Source organism: Heptranchias perlo, chromosome 37 (genome assembly GCF_035084215.1).
Source record: "Heptranchias perlo isolate sHepPer1 chromosome 37, sHepPer1.hap1, whole genome shotgun sequence".
NCBI classification, from domain to species: domain Eukaryota; kingdom Metazoa; phylum Chordata; class Chondrichthyes; order Hexanchiformes; family Hexanchidae; genus Heptranchias; species Heptranchias perlo.
Window position 1 is genome coordinate 20,283,925 of NC_090361.1, and position 22,303 is coordinate 20,306,227.

The 22,303-nt window shown below is 46.0% G+C and overlaps 1 protein-coding gene across 1 annotated transcript in view; it reads left to right on the top strand.

Moving 5' to 3' along the window:
* pkn1a (protein kinase N1a) overlaps positions 1-22,303 on the top strand; it is a 324,582-nt gene that overhangs the window by 190,860 nt on the left and 111,419 nt on the right. The window contains exons 13-14 of the mRNA XM_067973213.1: positions 14,597-14,670; positions 18,366-18,441. Of these exons, the coding sequence (XP_067829314.1) occupies positions 14,597-14,670; positions 18,366-18,441 (150 nt within the window). The remainder of the gene's footprint in view (positions 1-14,596; positions 14,671-18,365; positions 18,442-22,303) is intronic.

Consider the following 22,303-nt stretch of genomic DNA (forward strand, 5'->3'; position numbering starts at 1 on the left):
GGAGAATTTATAATGGATTGAAAATTGGCTAACAGACAGGAAACAGAGAGTAGAAATAAAGGGGTCTTTTTTGGGGTGGCAGGCATTGACCAGTGGGGTACCGCAGGGATCAGTGCTTGGGCCCCAGCTATTCACAATATATATCAATGATTTGGATGAAGGAACCAAAATGTAATATTTCCAAGTTTACTGACGACACAAAACGAGGTGGGAATGTGAGTTGTGAGGAGGATGCAAAGAGGCTTCAAGACGATGTAGACAAGTTAAGTGAATGGGCAAATACATGGCAGATGCAGTATAATGTGGATAAATGTGAAACATAGAAACATTGAAAATAGGAGCAAGAATAGGCCATTCGGGCCTGCTCCGCCATTCAAAATGATCATGGCTGATTGTCTAACTCAGTACCCTGTTCCCGCTTTTTCCCCATATCCCTTGATCTCTTTAGCATTAAGAAATATATCTATCTCCTTCTTGAATACATCTAATGACTTGGCCTCCACTGCCTTCTGTGGTAGAGAATTCCACAGGTTCACCACCCTCTGAGTGAAGAAATTTCTCCTCATCTCGGTTCTAAATGGCATACCCCGTATCCTGAGACTGTGCCCTGGTTCTGGACTCCCCAGACATCGGGAACATCCTCCCTGCATCTAGTCTGTCTAGTCCTGTTAGAATTTTATATATTTCGATGAGATCACCTCTCATTCTTCTAAACTCTAGTGAATATAGGCCTAGTCGACCCAATCTCTCCCCATACGTCAGTCCTGCCATCCCAGGAATCAGTCTGGTAAACCTTTGTTGCACTCCCTCCATGGCAAGGACATCTTTCCTCAGATAAGGAGACCAAAACTGCACACAATACTCCAGATGTGGTCTCACCAAGGCCCTGTATAACTGCAGTAGGACATCCCTGCTCCTGTACTCAAATCCTCTTGCAATGAAGGTCAACATACCATTCACCTTCCTAACTGCTTGCTGCACCTGAATGCTTGCTTTCAGCGACTGGTGTACAAGGACACCCAGGTCTCGTTGCACCTCCCTTTTTCCCAATCTATCACCATTCAGATAATAATCTGCCTTTCTGTTTTTACAATCATAGTGGATAACCTCACGTTTATCCACGTTATACTGCATCTGCCATGTTCTTGCCCACTCACCCAACTTATCTAAATCACATTGGGGCCTCTTTGCATCCTCCTCACAGCTCACATTCCACCCCAGCTATGTGTCGTCTGCAAACTTGGAAATGTTACATTTAGTTCCCTCATCCAAATCATTGATGTATATTGTGAATAGCTGGGGCCCAAGCACTGATCCCTGCGGTACCCCACTAGTCACTGCCTGCCACCCGGAAAAAGACCCGTTTATTCCTACTCTCTGTTTCCTGTCTGTCAACCAATTCTCAATCCATGCCAGTATATTCCTCCCAATCCCATGTGCTTTAATTTTGCACACTAACCTCTTGTGTGGGACTTTATCAAAAGCCTTCTGAAAATCCAAGTACACCATATCCACTGGTTCTCCCCTATCTATTCTACTAGTTACATCCTCAAAAAACTCCAGTAGATTTGTTAAGCATGATTTCCCTTTCATAAACCCATGCTGACTTTGCCCAATCCTGTTAATGCCCTCCAAGTGTTCTGTTATCACATCTTTTATAATAGACTCTAGCATTTTCCCCACTACTGATGTTAGGCTAACTGGTCTGTAATTCCCTGTTTTTTCTCTCCCTTTTTTAAATAGTGAGGTTACATTTGCCACCCTCCAATCTGTAGGAACTGCTCCAGAATCTATAGAATTTTGGAAGATGATCACCAATGCATCCACTATTTCCAGGGCCACTTCCTTTAATACTCTGAGATGTAGATTATCAGGCCCTGGGGATTTGTCAGCCTTTAGCCCCATTAATTTCCCTAGCACTATTATTTTTAATAATACTGGTTTCCTTCAGTTCGTCCCTCTTGACGATCCGGATTCTTTCCCCTCAGTCTGGTTCAGTAAAAACTGAAGTCGAATACATTTTAAAGTTCAACACAACTTTAATAGCAGGGTTCTTAGTCTGCAGCATTGATTTGGACTCCTGATAGAGTCCCTCTATGCTGGCAGAGCAAGAACAAGAAACATACAGAAATCCACACGTTTTTATACAAATCAATAGGGGTTGGAACATACTTAACGAGGGTCAACACCAATCATAAGCCGGGCATAGGTTGCCATGCGAGGTTACATTATTGCCGGCCAATCATAGATCGTCCATGTGCTGACCATGTTGCTGTTAGACATCAAAGGGGATACTTCCTCACCTTCCAACCTGGAATGTTCTTTCCTGTTCCTTCTGTTCCTTATCTCCCAACTTGGAATGTCTTTCAACTTTGGCTAAGCTCGTTACCTATATTGATCTGCCATAAACATGGAGACATTCAGACCAGTCCTTGAATCACATCAAAGACCTATCATTGATAAGACAATGCAAACCTGCTGACTACGCAAACATATGGCCCAGCAGGAGGCCAGGCCACCTGTACCAATCTCAGTTACTTTTTTTTTTTTTTATTCGTTCACGGGATGTGGGCGTCGCTGGCAAGGCCGGCATTTATTGCCCATCCCTAATTGCCCTCGAGAAGGTGGTGGTGAGCCGCCTTCTTGAACCGCTGCAGTCCGTGTGGTGACGGTTCTCCCACAGTGCTGTTAGGAAGGGAGTTCCAGGATTTTGACCCAGCGACAATGAAGGAACGGCGATATATTTCCAAGTCGGGATGGTGTGTGACTTGGAGGGGAACGTGCAGGTGGTGTTGTTCCCATGCGCCTGCTGCCCTTGTCCTTCTAGGTGGTAGAGGTCGCGGGTTTTGGAGGTGCTGTCGAAGAAGCCTTGGCGAGTTGCTGCAGTGCATCCTGTGGATGGTGCACACTGCAGCCACAGTGCGCCGGTGGTGAAGGGAGTGAATGTTTAGGGTGGTGGATGGGGTGCCAATCAAGCGGGCTGCTTTATCTTGGATGGTGTCGAGCTTCTTGAGTGTTGTTGGAGCTGCACTCATCCAGGCAAGTGGAGAGTATTCCATCACACTCCTGACTTGTGCCTTGTAGATGGTGGAAAGGCTTTGGGGAGTCAGGAGGTGAGTCACTCGCCGCAGAATACCCAGCCTCTGACCTGCTCTCGTAGCCACAGTATTTATATGGCTGGTCCAGTTAAGTTTGTGGTCAATGGTGACCCCCAGGATGTTGATGGTGGGGGATTCGGCGATGGTGATGCCGTTGAATGTCAAGGGGAGGTGGTTAGACTCTCTCTTGTTGGAGATGGTCATTGCCTGGCACTTATCTGGCGCGAATGTTACTTGCCACTTATGAGCCCAAGCCTGGATGTTGTCCAGGTCTTGCTGCATGCAGGCTCGGACTGCTTCATTATCTGAGGGGTTGCGAATGGAACTGAACACTGTGCAGTCATCAGCGAACATCCCCATTTCTGACCTTATGATGGAGGGAAGGTCATTGATGAAGCAGCTGAAGATGGTTGGGCCTAGGACACTGCCCTGAGGAACTCCTGCAGCAATGCCCTGGGGCTGAGATGATTGGCCTCCAACAACCACTACCATCTTCCTTTGTGCTAGGTATGACTCCAGCCACTGGAGAGTTTTCCCCCTGATTCCCATTGACTTCAATTTTACTAGGGCTCCTTGGTGCCACACTCGGTCAAATGCTGCCTTGATGTCAAGGGCAGTCACTCTCACCTCACCTCTGGAATTCAGCTCTTTTGTCCATGTTTGGACCAAGGCTGTAATGAGGTCTGGAGCCGAGTGGTCCTGGCGGAACCCAAACTGAGCATCGGTGAGCAGGTTATTGGTGAGTAAGTGCCGCTTGATAGCACTGTCGACAACACCTTCCATCACTTTGCTGATGATTGACAGTAGACTGATGGGGCGGTAATTGGCCGGATTGGATTTGTCCTGCTTTTTGTGGACAGGACATACCTGGGCAATTTTCCACATTGTCGGGTGGATGCCAGTGTTGTAGCTGCACTGGAACAGCTTGGCTAGAGGCGCAGCTAGTTCTGGAGCACAAGTCTTCAGCACTACAGCTGGGATGTTGTCAGGGCCCATAGCCTTTGCTGTATCCAGTGCACTCAGCCGTTTCTTGATATCACGTGGAGTGAATCGAATTGGCCGAAGACTGGCTTCCGTGATGGTGGGGATATCGGGAGGAGGCTGAGATGGATTATCCACTCGGCACTTCTGGCTGAAGATGGTTGCAAACGCTTCAGCCTTGTCTTTTGCACTCACGTGCTGGACTCCGCCATCATTGAGAATGGGGATGTTTGCAGAGCCTCCTCCTCCCGTTAGTTGTTTAATTGTCCACCACCATTCACGACTGGATGTGGCAGGACTGCAGAGCTTTGATCTGATCCGTTGGTTGTGGAATCGCTTAGCTCTGTCTATAGCATGTTGCTTCCGCTGTTTAGCATGCATGTAGTCCTGAGTTGTAGCTTCACCAGGTTGGGACCTCATTTTTAGGTACGCCTGGTGCTGCTCCTGGCATGCTCTTCTACACTCCTCATTGAACCAGGGTTGATCCCCTGGCTTGTTGGTAATGGTAGAGTGAGGAATATGCCGGGCCATGAGGTTGCAGATTGTGCTGGAATACAATTCTGCTGCTGCTGATGGCCCACAGCGCCTCATGGATGCCCAGTTTTGAATCTATCCCATTTAGCACGGTGGTAGTGCCACACAACACGTTGGATGGTGTCCTCAGTGCGAAGACAGGATTTCATCTCCACGAGGACTGTGCGGTGGTCACTCCTACCAATACTGTCATGGACAGATGCATTTGCAACAGGTAGATTGGTGAGGACGAGGTCAAGTAAGTTTTTCCCTCGTGTTGGTTCGCTCACCACCTGCCGCAGGCCCAGTCTAGCAGCTATGTCCTTCAGGACTCGGCCAGCTCGGTCAGTAGTGGTGCTACCGAGCCACTCTTGGTGATGGACATTGAAGTCCCCCACCCAGAGTACATTTTGTGCCCTTACTACCCTCAGTGCTTCCTCCAAGTGGTGTTCAACATGGAGGAGGACTGATTCGTCAGCTGAGGGAGGACGGTAGGTGGTAATCAGCAGGAGATTTCCTTGCCCGTGTTTGACCTGATGCCATGAGATTTCATGGGGTCCAGAGTCAATGTTGAGGACTCCCAGGGCCACTCCCTCCTGACTGTATATCACTGTACCGCCACCTCTGGTGGGTCTGTCCTGCCGGTGGGACAGGACATACCCAGGGATGGTGATGGAAGAGTCTGGGACGTTGGCTGAAAGATATGATTCTGTGAGTATGGCTATGTCAGGCTGTTGCTTGACTAGTCTGTGGGACAGCTCTCCCAATTTTGGCACAAGTCCCCAGATGTTAGTAAGGAGGACCTTGCAGGGTCGACTGGGCTTGGTGTTTTGCCGTTGTCGTGTCCGGTGCCTTGTGGTCCGTTGCCGGGTGGTCCGTCCGGTTTTATTCTTATTATGACTTTTCGTAGCGAGATTTTACAACTGAGTGGCTTGCTAGGCCATTTCAGAGGGCAATTAAGAATCAACCACATTGCTGTGGGTCTGGAGTCACATATAGGCCAGACCGGGTAAGGGCGGCAGGCTTCCTTCCCTAAAGGACATTAGTGAACCAGATGGGTTTTTACGACAATCCGGTAGTTTCATGGCCATCATTACTGATACTAGTATTTTAATTCCAGATTTTTATTTAATTAATTGAATTTAAATTCACCAGCTGCCGTGGCGGGATTTGAACTCATGACTCTGGATTTTAGTCCAGGCCTCTGGATTACCAGCCCAGTAACATAACCACTATGCTACCGTACCCTTTCTAACCATTTTACATTCTGCTTCTTTGCCACCTTAATATTTTACTGAAAACTGACCACGTAGGGATTCTCATTCTCAAGAAAGGGAAGATCTGCAGGTTTTATAGCAGATAGTGTTTTTTTTTTAGTGAACCTAGGTCCCTAGTATAGTTAACATTTTCTAATTTCAACGTAATTTAAAAGGGGTAACTCAGCTAAGGCAAGTCATGGCAGCAGACCTCGCACCCGTGATATGCTCCTCCTGCAAGATGTGGGAAGTCATGGACACTACCAGTGTCCCTGCCGACCATGTGTGCGGGAAGTGTGTCCACCTGCAGCTACTGACCGATCGTATCTCGGAGCTGGAGCTGCGGGTGGACTCACTGTGGAGCATCCGCGATGCAGAGAAACTCGTGGATAGCACGTTTAGCGAGTTGGTCACACCGCAGGTAAAGGGTATACAGGCAGGAAGTGAATGGGTGACCACCAGGAAGAGTAAGAGATGCAGGCAGGTAGTGCAGGGGTCCCCTGTGTCCATCCCCCTCTCAAACAGATATGCCACCTTGGATGCTGTTGGGGGGGATGACTTATCAGGGGAAGGCAGCAGCAGCCAACTTCCTGGCACCACGGGTAGCTCTGCTGCACAGGCTGGGAGGAAAAAGAGTGGCAGAGCTATAGTGATAGGGGACTCAATTGTAAGGGGAATAGACAGGCGTTTCTGCGGCCGCAACCGAGACTCCAGGATGGTGTGTTGCCTCCCTGGTGCAAGGATCAAGGATGTCTCGGAGCGGCTACAGAACATTTTGGAGGGGGAGGGCGAACAGCCAGCTGTCGTGGTGCACATAGGCACCAACGATATAGGTAAAAAAGGGGATGAGGTCCTAAAAGCAGAATATAGGGAGTTAGGAGGTAAATTAAAAAATAGGACCTCAAAGGTAGTAATCTCAGGATTGCTGCCAGTGCCACGTGCTAGTCAGAGTAGAAATAGGAGGATATTTCAAATGAATACGTGGCTAGAGGAATGGTGCAAGGGGGAGGGATTCAAATTCCTGGGACACTGGAAACGGTTCTGGGGGAGGTGGGACCAGTACAAACCGGACGGTCTGCACCTGGGCAGGGCCGGGACCGCTGTCCTCGGAGGAGTGTTTGCTTGTGCTGTTGGGGAGGGTTTAAACTAAAGTGGCAGGGGGTTGGGAACCTGAGCAGGGAGAGAGAGGAAAGCGTAACAGGAAGGGACAGAAGGTATGGAGTAATAGGTAAAGTGTTAAAAAAGGAAAAAGCAGGAACTAAGCGTCACAAAACAGATTTGAAAGTTCTTTATCTGAATGCACATAGCATTCGTAATAAAATGGACGAGTTAACGGCACAAATAACTACGTATGGGTATGATCTTGTGGCCATTACAGAAACATGGCTGCAGGGTGACAACGACTGGGAATTAAATATGCCAGGGTATTTAACAATCAGGAAGGACAGGCAGGAAGGAAGGGGAGGTGGGGTGGCTATGTTAATAAAGGAAGGAATCACTGTAATACAGAGAAATGATATTGGGACAAAGCATCAAGATAATGAAACAGTTTGGGTGGAGATAAGGAATAATAAGGGAAAAAAAACATTAGTGGGCGTAGTATATAGGCCTCCTAATAGTTGCAACTCTGCTGGAAGAAGTATTAATCAGGAGATAGTCGGGGCATGTAATAAGGGAACAGCCATAATTATGGGGGATTTTAATTATCATATTAACTGGACAAATCAAATTGGGCAGAGCAGCCTTGAGGACGAGTTCATTGAGTGCATCAGGGATGGATTTCTTGAGCAGTATGTAACTGATCCTACAAGGGGGCAGGCAACCTTGGACCTGGTCCTGTGTAATGAGTCAGGATTAATTAATAATGTCCTAGTTAAGGATCCCCTTGGAACGAGCGACCACAACATGGTTGAATTCCATATCCAATTAGAGGGTGAGAAGGTTGATTCTCAAACAAGCGTACTGAGCTTGAATAAAGGAGACTATGATGGTATGAGAGCGGAATTGATTAAAGTGGACTGGGAAAATAGATTAAAGGGTAAGACGGTACATGAGCAGTGGTGTTCATTTAGGGAGTTATTTTACAACTTTCAAAATAAATATATTCCACTGAGGAAAAAAGGGTGTAAAAGAAATGACAGCCACCCGTGGCTAAGTAAAGAAATCAAGGATAGTATCCGACTAAAAACAAGGACATATAAGGTAGCCAAACTTAGTGGGAGGATAGAAGATTGGGAATTCTTCAAAAGACAGCAAAAAGTAACTAAAGAATTGATTAAGAAAGGGAAGTTAGATTATGAAAAGAAATTAGCAAAAAATATAAAAACAGATAGCAAGAGTTTCTATAGTTATATAAAAAGAAAAAGGGTGGCTAAGGCAAACATAGGTCCCTTAGAGGATGAGACCGGGAAATTAATGGTGGGAAACATGGAGATGGCAAAAATGCTGAACAAATATTTTGTTTCAGTCTTTACAGTAGAGGACACTAAGAATATCCCAACACTGGACAAACAGGGGACTCTCGGGGGGGAGGAGCTAAATACGATTAAAATCACTCAAGAGATGGTACTCAGTAAAATAATGGGACTCAAGGCGGATAAATCCCCTGGACCTGATGGCTTACATCCGAGGGTCTTGAGGGAAGTGGCAGTAGGGATTGTGGATGCTTTGGTGATAGTTTTCCAAAATTCCCTGGACTCAGGAGAGGTCCCGGCAGATTGGAAAACTGCTAATGTAACACCGTTATTTAAAAAGGGTAGTCGGCAGAAGGCTGGAAATTATAGGCCAGTTAGCTTAACATCTGTGGTGGGTAAAATTTTGGAGTCTATTATTAAGGAGACAGTAACGGAACATTTAGATAAGCATAATTTAATAGGACAAAGTCAGCATGGCTTTATGAAGGGGAAGTCATGTCTGACAAATTTGCTTGAGTTCTTCGAGGATATAACGTATAGGGTGGATAAAGGGGAACCAGTGGACGTAGTGTATTTAGACTTCCAGAAGGCATTCGACAAGGTGCCACATAAAAGATTATTACTTAAGATAAAAAATCACGGGATTGGGGGTAATATTCTGGCATGGGTGGAGGATTGGTTATCGAACAGGAAGCAGAGAGTTGGGATAAATGGTTCATTTTCGGACTGGCAACCAGTAACCAGTGGTGTTCCACAGGGGTCGGTGCTGGGTCCCCAACTCTTTACAATCTATATTAACGATTTGGAGGAGGGGACCGAGTGCAACATATCAAAATTTGCAGATGATACAAAGATGGGAGGGAAAGTAGAGAGTGAGGAGGACATAAAAAACCTGCAAGGGGATATAGACAGGCTGGGTGAGTGGGCGGAGATTTGGCAGATGCAGGAAAAATCAGAGAGCAAGTTATTTTCTTAATGGCGAGAGACTGGAAAGTACTGCAGTACAAAGGGATCTGGGGGTCCTAGTGCAAGAAAATCAAAAAGTTGGTATGCAGGTGCAGCAGGTGATCAAGAAAGCCAACGGAATGTTGGCTTTTATTGCTAGGGGGATAGAATATAAAAACAAGGAGGTATTGCTGCAGTTATATAAGGTATTGGTGAGACCGCACCTGGAATACTGCATACAGTTTTGGTCTCCATACTTAAGAAAAGACATACTTGCTCTCGAGGCAGTACAAAGAAGGTTCACTCGGTTAATCCCGGGGATGAGGGGGCGGACATATGAGGAGAGGTTGAGTAGATTGGGACTCTACTCATTGGAGTTCAGAAGAATGAGAGGCGATCTTATTGAAACATATAAGATTGTGAAGGGTCTTGATCGGGTGGATGCAGTAAGGATGTTCCCAAAGATGGGTGAAACTAGAACTAGGGGGCATAATCTTAGAATAAGGGGCTGCTCTTTCAAAACTGAGATGAGGAGAAACTTCTTCACTCAGAGGGTGGTAGGTCTGTGGAATTTGCTGCCCCAGGAAGCTGTGGAAGCTACATCATTAGATAAATTTAAAACAGAAATAGACAGTTTCCTAGAAGTAAAGGGAATTAGGGGTTATGGGGAGCGGGCAGGAAATTGGACATGAAGCTGAGTTCGGATCGGTCAATGCCCTGTGGGTGGCGGAGAGGGCCCAGGGGCTATGTGGCCGGGTCCTGCTCCGACTTCTTGTGTTCTTTAGATTTGTGGTTGGGATCAGATCAGCCATGATCTTATTGAATGGCGGAGCAGGCTGGAGGGGCCGATTGGCCTACTCCTGCTCCAATTTCTTATGTTCTTATGTTCTTATGGACACTTGGTTCCCTAACATTTCCGGGAGGTTATTTGTGTCCTCCTTTGTGAAGACAGAACCAAAGTATGTGTTTAATTGTTCTGCCATTTCTTTGTTCCCCATTATAATTTCCCCCATTTCTGACTGTAAGGGACCTACATTTGTCTCCACTAATCTTTTTCCCTTGACATATTTATAGAAGCTTTTACAGTCAGTTTTTATGTTCCCTGCTAGTTTACTCTCATACTCTATCTTTCCCCTCTTAATCAATCTCTTTGTCCTCCTTTGCTGAATTCTGAACTGCTCCTAATCCTCAGGCTTGCCGCTTTTTCTGGCAATTTTATGTGTCTCCTCTTTGGATCGAATACTATCCCTAATTTCTTTTGTAAGCCATGGTTGAGCCACCTTTCCTGTTTTATTTTTACGCCAGACAGGAATGAATAATTGTTGTATTTCCTGCACACGTTCTTTAAATATTAGCCATTGCCTATCCACCATCATCCCTTTTAGTAAAGTTCCCCAATCTATCAAAGCCAACTTGCACCTCATACTTTCGTAATTTCCTTTCTTTAGATTCAGGACCCTAGTTTAGGATTCAACTACTTCACTCTCCATCTTAATGAGGAATTCTATCATGTTATGGTCGCTCTTCCCTAAGGAACCCCACACAACAAGATTGTTAATTAATCCTTTCTCATTGCACAATACCCAGTCTCGGATCACCTGTTCTCTAGTTGGTTCCTCAACTTTTTGGTCTAGAAAACCATCACGTACGCACTCCAGGAATTCCTCCCCAACAGTATTATTGCTAATTTGGTTTGACCAACCTATATGTAGATTAAAGTCACCCATGATTATAGTTGTACCCTTCTTGCATGCGTCTCTAATTTCCTGTTTAATGCCCTCCCGTAAATCCCCACTACTGTTAGGGGGCCGATAGACAACCCCCACCAACGTTTTCTGCCCCTTGGTGTTTCTTAGCTCCACCTGTACAGATTCCACATTGTGATTTTCTGAGCCAGTATCCTTCCTCACTATTGCATTGATTTCCTCCTTTACTAACAACGCTACCCCATCTCCTTTCCCTTTTTGCCTGTCCTTCCTAAATATTGAATACCCCTGGATGTTCAGTTCCCATCCTTGGTCACCCTGCAGCCATGTCTCCGTAATCGCAACTATATAATAACAGTTAATATCTATCTGCGCTGTTAATTCATCTACCTTATTGCGAATGCTCCGCGCATTAAGACACAATGCCTTTAGACTTGTCTTTTTAAGATTGCTCGTCATCTTAGTTTTATTTTGCACTATGGCCCTATTTGTTTTTCGCCCTTGTTTTCTCTGCCTGCCACTATTGCTTCTTCCCTTTCTGTCTTTTGTTTCTATCCTTGTTTCCCCCTCCTCTGTCTCCGTGCTCAGGTTCCCATCCCCCTGCCATTCTAGTTTAAACCTTCCCCAACAGCACCAGCAAACACCCCGACGAGGACATTGGTCCCGGTCCTGCTCGGATGTAAGCTGTCCCACTTGTATAGGTCCCACCTTCCCCAGAACCGGTCCCAATGTCCCAGGAATCTAAATCCCTCCCTCCTACACCATCCCTGCAGCCACGCATTCATCCTGTCTATTCTCCTGTTCCTATACTCACTAGCACGTGGCACTGGTAGTAATCCTGAGATCACTACCTTTGAGATCCTGCTTTTTAATTTATCTCCTAACTCCTTAAATTCACCTTGCAGGACCTCATCCCTTTTTTTACCTATGTCGTTGGTACCAATATGGACCACGACTACTGGCTGTTCACCCCCCTCCCCCTCCAGAATGTCCTGCAGCCGCTCCGTGACGTCCTTGACCCTAGCACCAGGGAGGCAACGTACCATCCTGGAGTCACGTTTGTGGCCGCAGAAACGCCTATCTGTTCCTCTTACAATTGAATCCCCTATCACTATAGCCCTGCCACTCTTCTTCCTCCCCTCCTGTGCAGCAGAGCCACCCGTGGTGCCACGAACTTGGCTCTTGCTGCTTTCCCCTGATATGCCATCTTCCCCAACAGTATCCAAAGCAGAATATCTGATGAGAGGGAGATGGCCCCAGGGGACTCCTGCTCTACCTGCCTAGTCCTTTTACTCTGCCTGGCGGTCACCCATTTCCTTTCTGCCTGCGGTGTGACCACCTCACTGAACGTGCTATCCACGATAGTCTCAGCATCGCGGATGCTCCACAGTGAATCCACCCGCAGCTCCAGCTCCGAAATACGGTTAGCCAGTAGCTGCAGCTGGTCACACTTCCTGCACACCTGGTCACCAGGGACACTGGTGGTGTCCATGACTTCCCACATAGTGCAGGAGGAGCATATCATGGGTGCAAGCTCTGCTGCCATGACTTGTCTTAGATTGACACTGCGTTCACCTCTCGGACTCTCTTCTCACTCTCGGACTCACCGTTTACACTGCGCTCACCTCTCGGACTCTCCTCCTGCTCTCGGACTCTGCTTTTACACTGCGCTCACCTCTCGGACTCTCCTCCCGCTCTCGGACTCTCCTCCCGCTCTCGGACCCTGCGCTCGCCTCTCGGACCCTGCGCTCGCCTCTCGGACCCTGCGCTCGCCTCTCGGACCGTTGTTTTTCAGACTGGAGGGAGGAGTACAGTGGTGTTCCCCAGGGGTCAGTGCTGGGACCACTGCTTTTCTTGATATATATTAATGACTTGGACTTGGGTGTACAGGGCACAGTTTCAAAATTTGCAGATGACACAAAATTTGGAAGTTTAGTGAACAGTGAGGAGGATAGTGATAGACTTCAAGAGGGCATAGACAGGCTGGTGGAATGGGCGGACATATGGCAGATGAAATTTAATGCAGAGAAGTGCAAAGTGATACATTTTGGTAGGAAGAATGAGGAGAGGTAGTATAAACTAGAGGGCACAATTCTGAAAGGAGGATTTTGTGCACAGGTCGTTGAAGGTGGCAGGTTGAGAAAGCGGTTAAAAAGCATACAATATCCTGGGCTTTAAAAATAGAGGCATAGAGTACAGAAGCAAGGAGGTCATGATAAACCTTTATAAAACACTGGTTAGGCCACAACTGGAGGATTGAATCCAGTTCTGGGCACCACACTTCAGGAAAGATGTGAAGACCTTCGAGAGGGTACAGAAAAGATTTACTAAAATGATTCCAGGGATGAGGGACTTCAGTTACATGGATAAACTGAAGAAGCTGGGGCTGTTCTCAGAGTGGAGAAGGTTGAGAGTTGGACTGCAGGGGAATCGAGTGATATGGGGATCAGGCAGGAAAGTGGAGTTGAGGTTGAAGATCAGCCATAATCTTATTGAATGGCGGAGCAGGCTCGAGGGGCCGTATGGTCTACTCCTATTTCTCATGTTTTTATGAGAGGAGATTTGATAGAGCTGTACAAAATCACGAGGGGTCTGGACAGAGTAAATAGAAAGAAACTCTTCCCGTTGGCGGAAGGGTCGAGAACTAGAGGACACAGATTTAAGGTGATTGGCAAAAGAACCAAAGGCAACTTGAGGAAAAACTTTTTTACACAGCGAGTGGTTATGATCTGGAATGCACTGTCCGAGGGGGTGGTGGAGGCAGATTCAATCATGGCCTTCAAAAGAGAACTGGATAAGTACTTGAAAGGAAAAAATCTGCAAGGCTATAAGAAAGGGTGGGGAAGTGGGACTGAAGGGATTGCTCTTTGAGAGTTGGCGCGAGCTCAACGGGCCAAATGGCCTCCTACTGTGCTGTAACCATTCGATGATTCTATGTGCAGAGTTAGAGCAGATAGTGCGCGGGGGTTTGGGGCAGGTGTGCGAAGAAGTTACCTGAGTCCACTCGACCTTATGCCAGCACTGGAAATTTAATTTCTTTAACTTCCCCCCACCCCCACCAAAACCATAACCCTTTTATTATTCTTGGCATTTGAGGTACATTCATCTCAACGCCCATCAGAAAATGACCCTGGGGCACAAAACACCCATCATGATATAAGCATCTTGTAAACTGAGTTTATATATGCATGGAAGTTCTGATCCTCATTGGGGCACGAATGTGCTGTGCCACACAATAGTTCACACCTGTGACTTCCTCATGAGGTGGGTCACTGAGGTCAACAGCTCTGTCTTAGCAATGCACAGACTGGAAGGTGGGCTCTTCACCAAGTGGAAGGGAAAGCACCAGCGGGCGGGCCCAGTCACCAGCGGGCGGGCCCAGTCACCAGCGGGCGGGCCCAGGCCGCAGTCATACAGCTTGTTGTGGTCACAAAGCTAAATAGTCAAATCCTTTGGGGCAGATTTCTTTGCGAACACGGATGGTGTGTGCTGGAAGAAGACCTACAAAGTCAATAAAAAAATAGACTCCTGTGAATGCTAAATATATTTTGCTCCATGTTTGGAGATATTGTAGCTTTAAGTTTTTAGAAACTAAAAGCAAGTTTGGCCCATGTATTTGGGATGTTTCAGTTCTCTTTTACTGTTGAATGGTATTTTCATGTCCATCGGTTTCTCCTTTTCAGACTGATGTCACTCAACCAGTATCTCCAGTAAGGCAAATTTCATCAGCATCTGATACAGCAGGTAATCCACAAAGGTATGTCCATTTCACAATGCCTTTGGGTCAATTTATCTTTCGACAGAGCTTGTTGATGTGTGAAGGTTTACCAGAAAAAGTGTTTTTTTCGTCATTCTCGGCATGTGGGCGTTGCTGGCAAGGCCAACATTTATTGCCCATCCCTAGTTGCTCTGAGAAGGTGCTGGTGGGTCGTCTTCTTGAAACCCAGCTAGCAGTTTAAAATAACTGAGTTGCTGACTAGGCCTGTTCAGAGGGCATTGTTGTGGGACTGGAGCCATAAAAGAACATTCACCTGACGAAGGAGGAAGCCTCCGAAAGCTTGTGATTTTCAAATAAAATTGTTGGACTATAACTTGGTGTTGTAAGATTGTTCACATATAAGAACATAGGAACAGGAGTAGGCCATTCAGCCCCTCGTGCCTGCTCCGCCATTTGATAAGATCATGGCTGATCTGTGATCTAACTCCATATACCTGCCTTTGGCCCATATCCCTTAATACCTTTGGTTGCCAAAAAGCTATCCATCTCAGATTTAAATTTAGCAATTGAGCTCGTATGAATTGCCGTTTGCGGAAGAGAGTTCCAAACTTCTACCACCCTTTGTGTGTAGAAATGTTTTCTAATCTCGCTCCTGAAAGGTCTGGCTCTAATTTTTAGACTGTGCCCCCCACTACTAAAATCCCCAACCAGCGGAAATAGTTTCTCTCTATCCACCCTATCTGTTCCCCTTAACATCTTATAAACTTCGATCAGATCACCCCTTAACCTTCGAAACTCCAGAGAATACAACCCCAATTTGTGTAATCTCTCCTCGTAACTTAATCCTTGAAGTCCGGGTATCATTCTAGTAAACCTATGCTGCACTCCCTCCAAGGCCAATATGTCCTTCCGAAGGTGCGGTGCCCAGAACTGCTCACAGTACTCCAGGTGCGGTCTAACCAGGGTTTTGTATAGCTGCAGCATAACTTCTGCCCCCTTGTACTCTAGTCCTCTCGATATAAAGGCCAGCATTCCATTAGCCGCCTTGATTATTTTCTGCACCTGTTCATGACACTTCAATGATCTATGTACCTGAACCCCTAAGTCCCTTTGGACATCCACTGTTTTGAACTTTTTACCATTTAGAAAGTACCCTGTTCTCTCCTTTTTTGATCCAAAGTGGATGACCTCACATTTGTCCACATTGAATTCCATTTGCCACAGTTTTGCCCATTCATCTAATCTATCAATATCGCTTTGTAATTTTATGTTTTCATCTACACTGCTTACAATGCCACCAATCTTTGTGTCATCGGCAAACTTAGATATGAGACTTTCTATGCCTTCATCTAAGTCGTTAATAAATATTGTGAATAATTGAGGCCCCAAGACAGATCCCTGCGGGACTCCACTAGTCACATCCTGCCAATGTGAGTACCTTCCCATTATCCCTACTCTCTGTCGCCTTTCGCTCAGCCAACTTCCTAACCAAGTCCGTACTTTTCCCTCGATTCCATGGGCTTCTATCTTAGCTAACAGTCTCTTATGTGGGACCTTATCAAATGCCTTCTGGAAGTCCATATAAATAACATGCATTGACATTCCCCTGTCCACTACTTCAGTCACCTCTTCAAAAAATTCAATCAGGTTTGTCAGGCACGACCTACCTTTCACAAATCCATGCTGGCTCTCTCTGATGAACTGAAAATTCTCGAGGTGTTCAGTCACCCTATCCTTAATTATAGACTCCAGCATTTTCCCCACAACAGATGTTAGGCAAACTGGTCTATAATTCCCCGGTTTCCCTCTCTCTCCTTTCTTAAAAAGCAGAGTGACATGTGCAATTTTCCAATCGAGAGGGACAGTTGCTGAATCTAGAGAACTTTGAAAGATTATAGTTAGGTCATCCGCAATGTGCTCACCTACTTCCTTTAAATCCCTGGGATGTAAACCATCTGGTCCTGGGGATTTGTCACTCTTTAGTGCTGTTATTTTCTTCATTACTGTTTCTTTACTTATGTTAATTTTATCGAGTCCCTGTCCCCGATTCAATATAAGTTTTCTTGGGATTTCCGGCATGCTATCCTCTTTTTCGACTGTAAATACTGACGCAAAGTAATCGTTCAACATGTCCGCCATTTCCCCATTGTCAATGACAATATCCCCACTTTCAGTTTTTAAGGGGCCAACACTGCTCCTGACCACCCTCTTTTTCCTAATATAACTATAAAAGTTCTTCGTATTGGTTTTGATATCCCTTGCGAGTTTCTTTTCATACTCTCTTTTTATAGCTCTTACTATCTGTTTTGTGACCCTTTGTTGATCTTTGTATCTTTCCCATTCGCCAGGATCTGTGCCATTTTTTGCCTTTATGAATGCCCTTTCCTTATGTCTTATACTGTCCCCTACCTCTTTAGTTGTCCATGGCTGTTTTTTTTGGCAAGTAGATTTCTTGCCCCTCAGGGGTATGAACCGATTCTGTATCACGTTAAATGTTTCTTTAAACATTTCCCACTGATCATCAGTCGTTTTACCCATTAACAGATTCGTCCAGTTTACTGTGGACAGTCTCCGTCTCATCCCATTGAAGTCAGCCTTACCCAAGTCTAGAATCTTAGCAGCTGATTCACTTTTTTCCCTTTCAAACACTACATTGAACTCGATCATGTTATGATCACTATTGGATAGATGTTCACGTACAGTTAAGCCGTTCATAGAATCATCGAAGTTTACAACATGGAAACAGGCTAAATCTGGTTCATTACTCATTACTAAATCTAGTGCGGCTTGCCCCCTTGTTGCCTGTAGGACATAGTGCTGTAGAAAACTAACCCGGACACACTCAAGAAATTCACTACCTTTCTGACAGTTGCTCGTCTGCTTTTCCCAATCTATGTGAAGGTTAAAGTCCCCCATTAAGACCACTATGCTTTTGTTACACACTTGTCTAATCTCTGCATTTATACAATCTAGAACTTCAGAGCTGCTGCCAGGGCTCCTCTTCACAAGTCTTAGATCCTTTCCTATTTCTCAATTCAACCTATAAGGTCTCTGTTGGCTGCTTACCTCTCGTTATATCCTCCTTTATCATTGAAGTGATTTCAACTCTAATCACCAAGGCTACTCCTCCCCCTCTTCCATTTTCCCTATCTCTCCTGTAGACCTTATAACCCGGTATATTTAGTTCCCAATCCTGACCATCCTGCAGCCAAGTCTGAGTAATAGCTATCATGTCATACCGTCCAATTTGAATTTGAACCTGTAGTTCATTTAATTTATTCCTTATACTCCGTGCATTTGTATATAGAACTCTTAGTTTTGCCACACACCCTAGCCTGACCTTCAGCTTTGATGCTGGGTTAATCGCCTTACACCTTCTAGTTTTCACTTTTATCTGTCGTGTCTAAAGTAAACTTTCTTTCCAGACTGGGTAAGGACGGCAGGTTTCCTCCCTAAGGGACATGAGTGAACCAGATGGGTTTTTACAACAACCCGACAGCTTCATGGTCACTTTTGCTGAATTTAAATTCTCAAACTGCCATGGTGGGATTTGAAGTTAGTTCTCTGGATTGAATGGAACAGCATAACCCCTAGACTCCTGTAACTGGGCTGAACGTTCAGCAGTTTATTGGGTATTAAACACCAATGCTTCTTCAACAAAGACTAAACTATTTTGGGTAGGTAAATCTTGGCAGTTATTTGCAGTGATAAATGTTTCCTCTTCCTCCACACAGCATACAGCTGAAATCCTCACTGAATCTGAATGATTTCAAATTCATTGCAGTCCTGGGCAGGGGACACTTTGGAAAGGTAAGGAACCAGATGTTCGAGAGCTTCACGTGGGTCTTTCAGTCAGTGCTATGCTGTTCTTCTAAATGTCTCCACACACATAAAATAACTTATATAGCACTTTTAAAGTAGAAAAACACTAAGAGGTTTCACAGAGGGAAAAGGAATGGGCGGCAAGTCTTTACTGGAGGGCTCGGAGAGGTATTCCACAGAGACGGCCCAACGCTGGGTAAAAGTTTGAGCAGAGAGAGGGGGGGGGAATGTACAAGAGGCCAGAGTCAATGGACCGGAAGATGTGAGAGGGAACATCAGATTGGAGAAGGTTGTCGAGGTAGAGTGGGGCAAGGCTATGGGTTCGCATAGATTAGTCTTTTTTATTCATCCATGGGATGTGGGCATTGCTGGCGAGGCCGGCATTTATTGCCCATCCTAATTGCCCTTGAGAAGGTGGTGGTGAGCCGCCTTCTTGAACCGCTGCAGTCCGTGTGGTGAAGGTTCTCCCACAGTGCTGTTAGGAAGGGAGTTGCAGGATTTTGACCCAGCGACGATGAAGGAACGGCGATATATTTCCAAGTCAGGATGGTGTGTGACTTGGAGGGGAACGTGCAGGTGGTGTTGTTCCCATGTGCCTGCAGGCGAGTAACGTTGTGGAGATGGATAGAAAGCTGAGCTCTGGGTCTCAGACTGCCAAGTTTGCCTGAGCCAGGGAGAGGTTGCAGATTGAAAACAAAGGCTTTGTTTGTCTGTGTTGACTTATCGCTCATCTGCAACTTAATATCAGATCAGTCAGACAGCACGGAGATGGTGGAGAGGTAGAGCTAGGTGTCATTAGCATACATGTGGAAGCTGACCCTATGTCTACGGCAATGTCACTGAGATGACGAAGAGGAGGGGGGCTTAGGATTGTTCCTTGGAAAACTCCAGAGGTGACTGTGCTATAAGAGGAGCCATTGATGGAGATGCACTGGCTGCTTTGGGACAGATAGTTGAAACCATGCAAGGACAGTCCCACTAGGATGGACAGATGAGATGAGTGATAGACCATGTTGAGGGCTCCTTTGAGGTTGGGGAGCACAAAGAGCGGTAAAGTGCCGCAGTCTCAGCCACAAAGGAAATCTTTTTTTGACTTTGTCCAAGGAAATCTTGCTACTGTGCACAGGGCAGAAACCAGACTAAAGGGATTTGAACAGTTTTCTTTGGGTGAGGTGAGCACTCACCCTGGAGATGACAATATGCTCAGAGACCTTGGACAAGGGAGAGATTGCACAGTCGTTGGAGCAGACAGACAGGCTTAAGGGTGAGCTGTTTGAGAAGAGGGGTGAGGGTGGCGATTTTGAAAGCAAGATGGAGTCTGCTTGAAGAAAGGCAAACATTGGGGCCAGGAAAGGTAGTTGAGTGATCAGAGATTGGGTGAGGGGGGAACAAGGGGACAGGTTGTGGATCACATGAAAGAGATGAGCTTGGAGGAGATGGACAGTCGGTGCAAAATGGTGGGCTGGATTAGGACGTGTGTGGATTCGGGAGGTGCGGGAGGGAGAGGGTCGGGGGCGGGGGGGGCGATGGGTGGTGAAGAGAGCCCGAAATGGGGCTTGACAATGAGTGAGAGCCTTGTTGGCAGGTTGGACGGATGTGTAGCCTGATGGGGAGGGGAAAGGGTCACTGCCCATGAGCCAAGTTTCTGTCAGTACCAGAATGTCAATTGATTCATCCACAGTGAGATTTTTGTTTGCGATGGAACTAGCTTTCTGGAGGGCGATTATGGAACGTGCTAGTAGTTGGGGTTTGGGAGAGAGACAGTGGGAGGTGATACCTATCCAAGTTAGAAAGGTTGATCATGAGGAATGAGCTTGGAGGGATGGTTGCTGAAAGAAGAGGATGGGGAATTTGGGGTTTTTGGAGGGTCTTGGCAGCTCTCGAAAGCAGCCAACGTGTTAATGGAGGTGAAACCTTGGATTGCGCAACCAGGAAGCAAAGAGCTAGCTATAGCAAGGACATGTGTTGAGGAGGAGCTGATAAGCAGCGATAAACAGTCCCTGGATTAGTGAGGCAGTTTGAGAAGTCAAGAGTCTACGAAAAGACATGAAGTCTGGGGACTGTGAGGGGGGTTGCGGGGGGGGGGGGTCCAGAGTCTGAGGAGGGTCAGATAAGTTTGGAGCCACGAAAGAGATTGAAGAAATCCAGGATCTGTGAGGAAGGTCGGAGGATCTGGGTTCTTTGCCTTTTGCTCACAGGCTCCATTCTGTGTTGGGTTGAGGCTGCGCATTTTCGACTGCTTTATGTAATCTTGTTTCTGAATTTAGCCAGCACCAAAGCTGGGCTCTCCCACCTTCCCTCTAACAAAATCCGGACTGTAAAAGTACACAGGGATCTAATTGTGTCAAGAAAATGGAGCCTCAGCATTAGAAACACTTTCAAAATGGAAGCTGTGCTAGTGCCCAGCAAGGTGAATCAGCTCCATCAGTGCAGTGTACATTTAAATGACACAATGTGTCCCTGGGCTAGTGACTATTATATCGTACTGATGTTCAGCTACCCTCTGTCATTAGGAGCTCATCTCACCCAATCCTCTCAATTATGTTTAAACAAAAATACATTTCAAAAAAAGGTCAGCACAAATAAAGAGGAAAAACCAAAGGGTATAAACCCTTATGGTGCCTTGGTTAATTTATCTCAGCAAAGTGCCATCCATAAGAGACTCATCCACATTTAGGATTCAAAAATATCTTGAGAATTTGTCCGTGATGCAGACATGACCGTTTTTAAATGGTTCGCCTCGAAAACCCACCTTGCCCCTGGAGCAGTTTTAAGCTGATCAACAGCCAGTTTACTTAGATGTACATCCTCCCTCAAAAAGGCCTTTAAGCCTGACAACCAAACAGGTCAACAAATGTATTTTAAAGTTTTAAAAGGTTAGGAAAAGGTCTAGAATTGGATATATTAAGGTGTCATTCTTGGCTCAGAGATAGACTCTCCCCTCTGAGACAAAAGGTTGTGGGTTCAAGTCCCACTCCAGAGACTTGAGCATAGTGTCAATCTAGGCTGACACTGCAGTGCATTACTGAAGGAGTGCTGCACTGTCAGAGGTGCTGTCTTTCAGGTGAGTCATTAAACCGAGGCCCAATCTGTCTACTCGTGCACCTTCCCTCTTCTAAGCTTGAGCCCGTGTCCTCTGATCCTAGAGTTTGTGACAATCTCAAGCATATTATCAGGGTTCAATTTATCGATTCCGTTAAGGTTCTTGACTAACATCTGCCCTGAGTTAAACAATGCCATGCTCTTCACCTTCTCCCCATAGCTCCATGCCTTAATCTCAAGATTAGTTTGGTTTCCCTTTTCTGCCCCCCCTCCAATGGCGGAATTTCCTTGCTGTTGCACACTAACCAGAATTGCACCCAGTGCCGTATCGAAGGAGGATTGGAAGATTGTGGCCAGAGCCTCTGCAATTTCCACCCTTACTTCCAGTAACCTAGGATGCATCCCGTCTGGACCAGGTGACTTTTCTGCTTGGAGTACTGCCAACCTTTTAAGTACCTCCTCTTTATCTATTTTTATCCTATCCAATTTCTCTACCTCCTCCTTTACTGCTACAATGGCAGCATCCTCCTCTCTAATGAAGACCGATGCAAAGTATTCATTTAGTGCCTCAGCCTCTGCTTCCACAAGAAGATCTCCTTTTTGGTCTCCAATCAGCCCCACTCTTCCTTTTGAGTGTCCTTTTACTATTTATATGTTTATAAAAAAACTTCTGGGTTTCCTTTAATGATAGCCGCTAATCTATTCTCATACTCTTTCTTTGCTCCTCTTATTTGCATTTTCAGTTCTCCTCTATTTTCTGTATTCAGCCTGGTTCTCTACTGTATCATGAACCTGACATTTATCATAA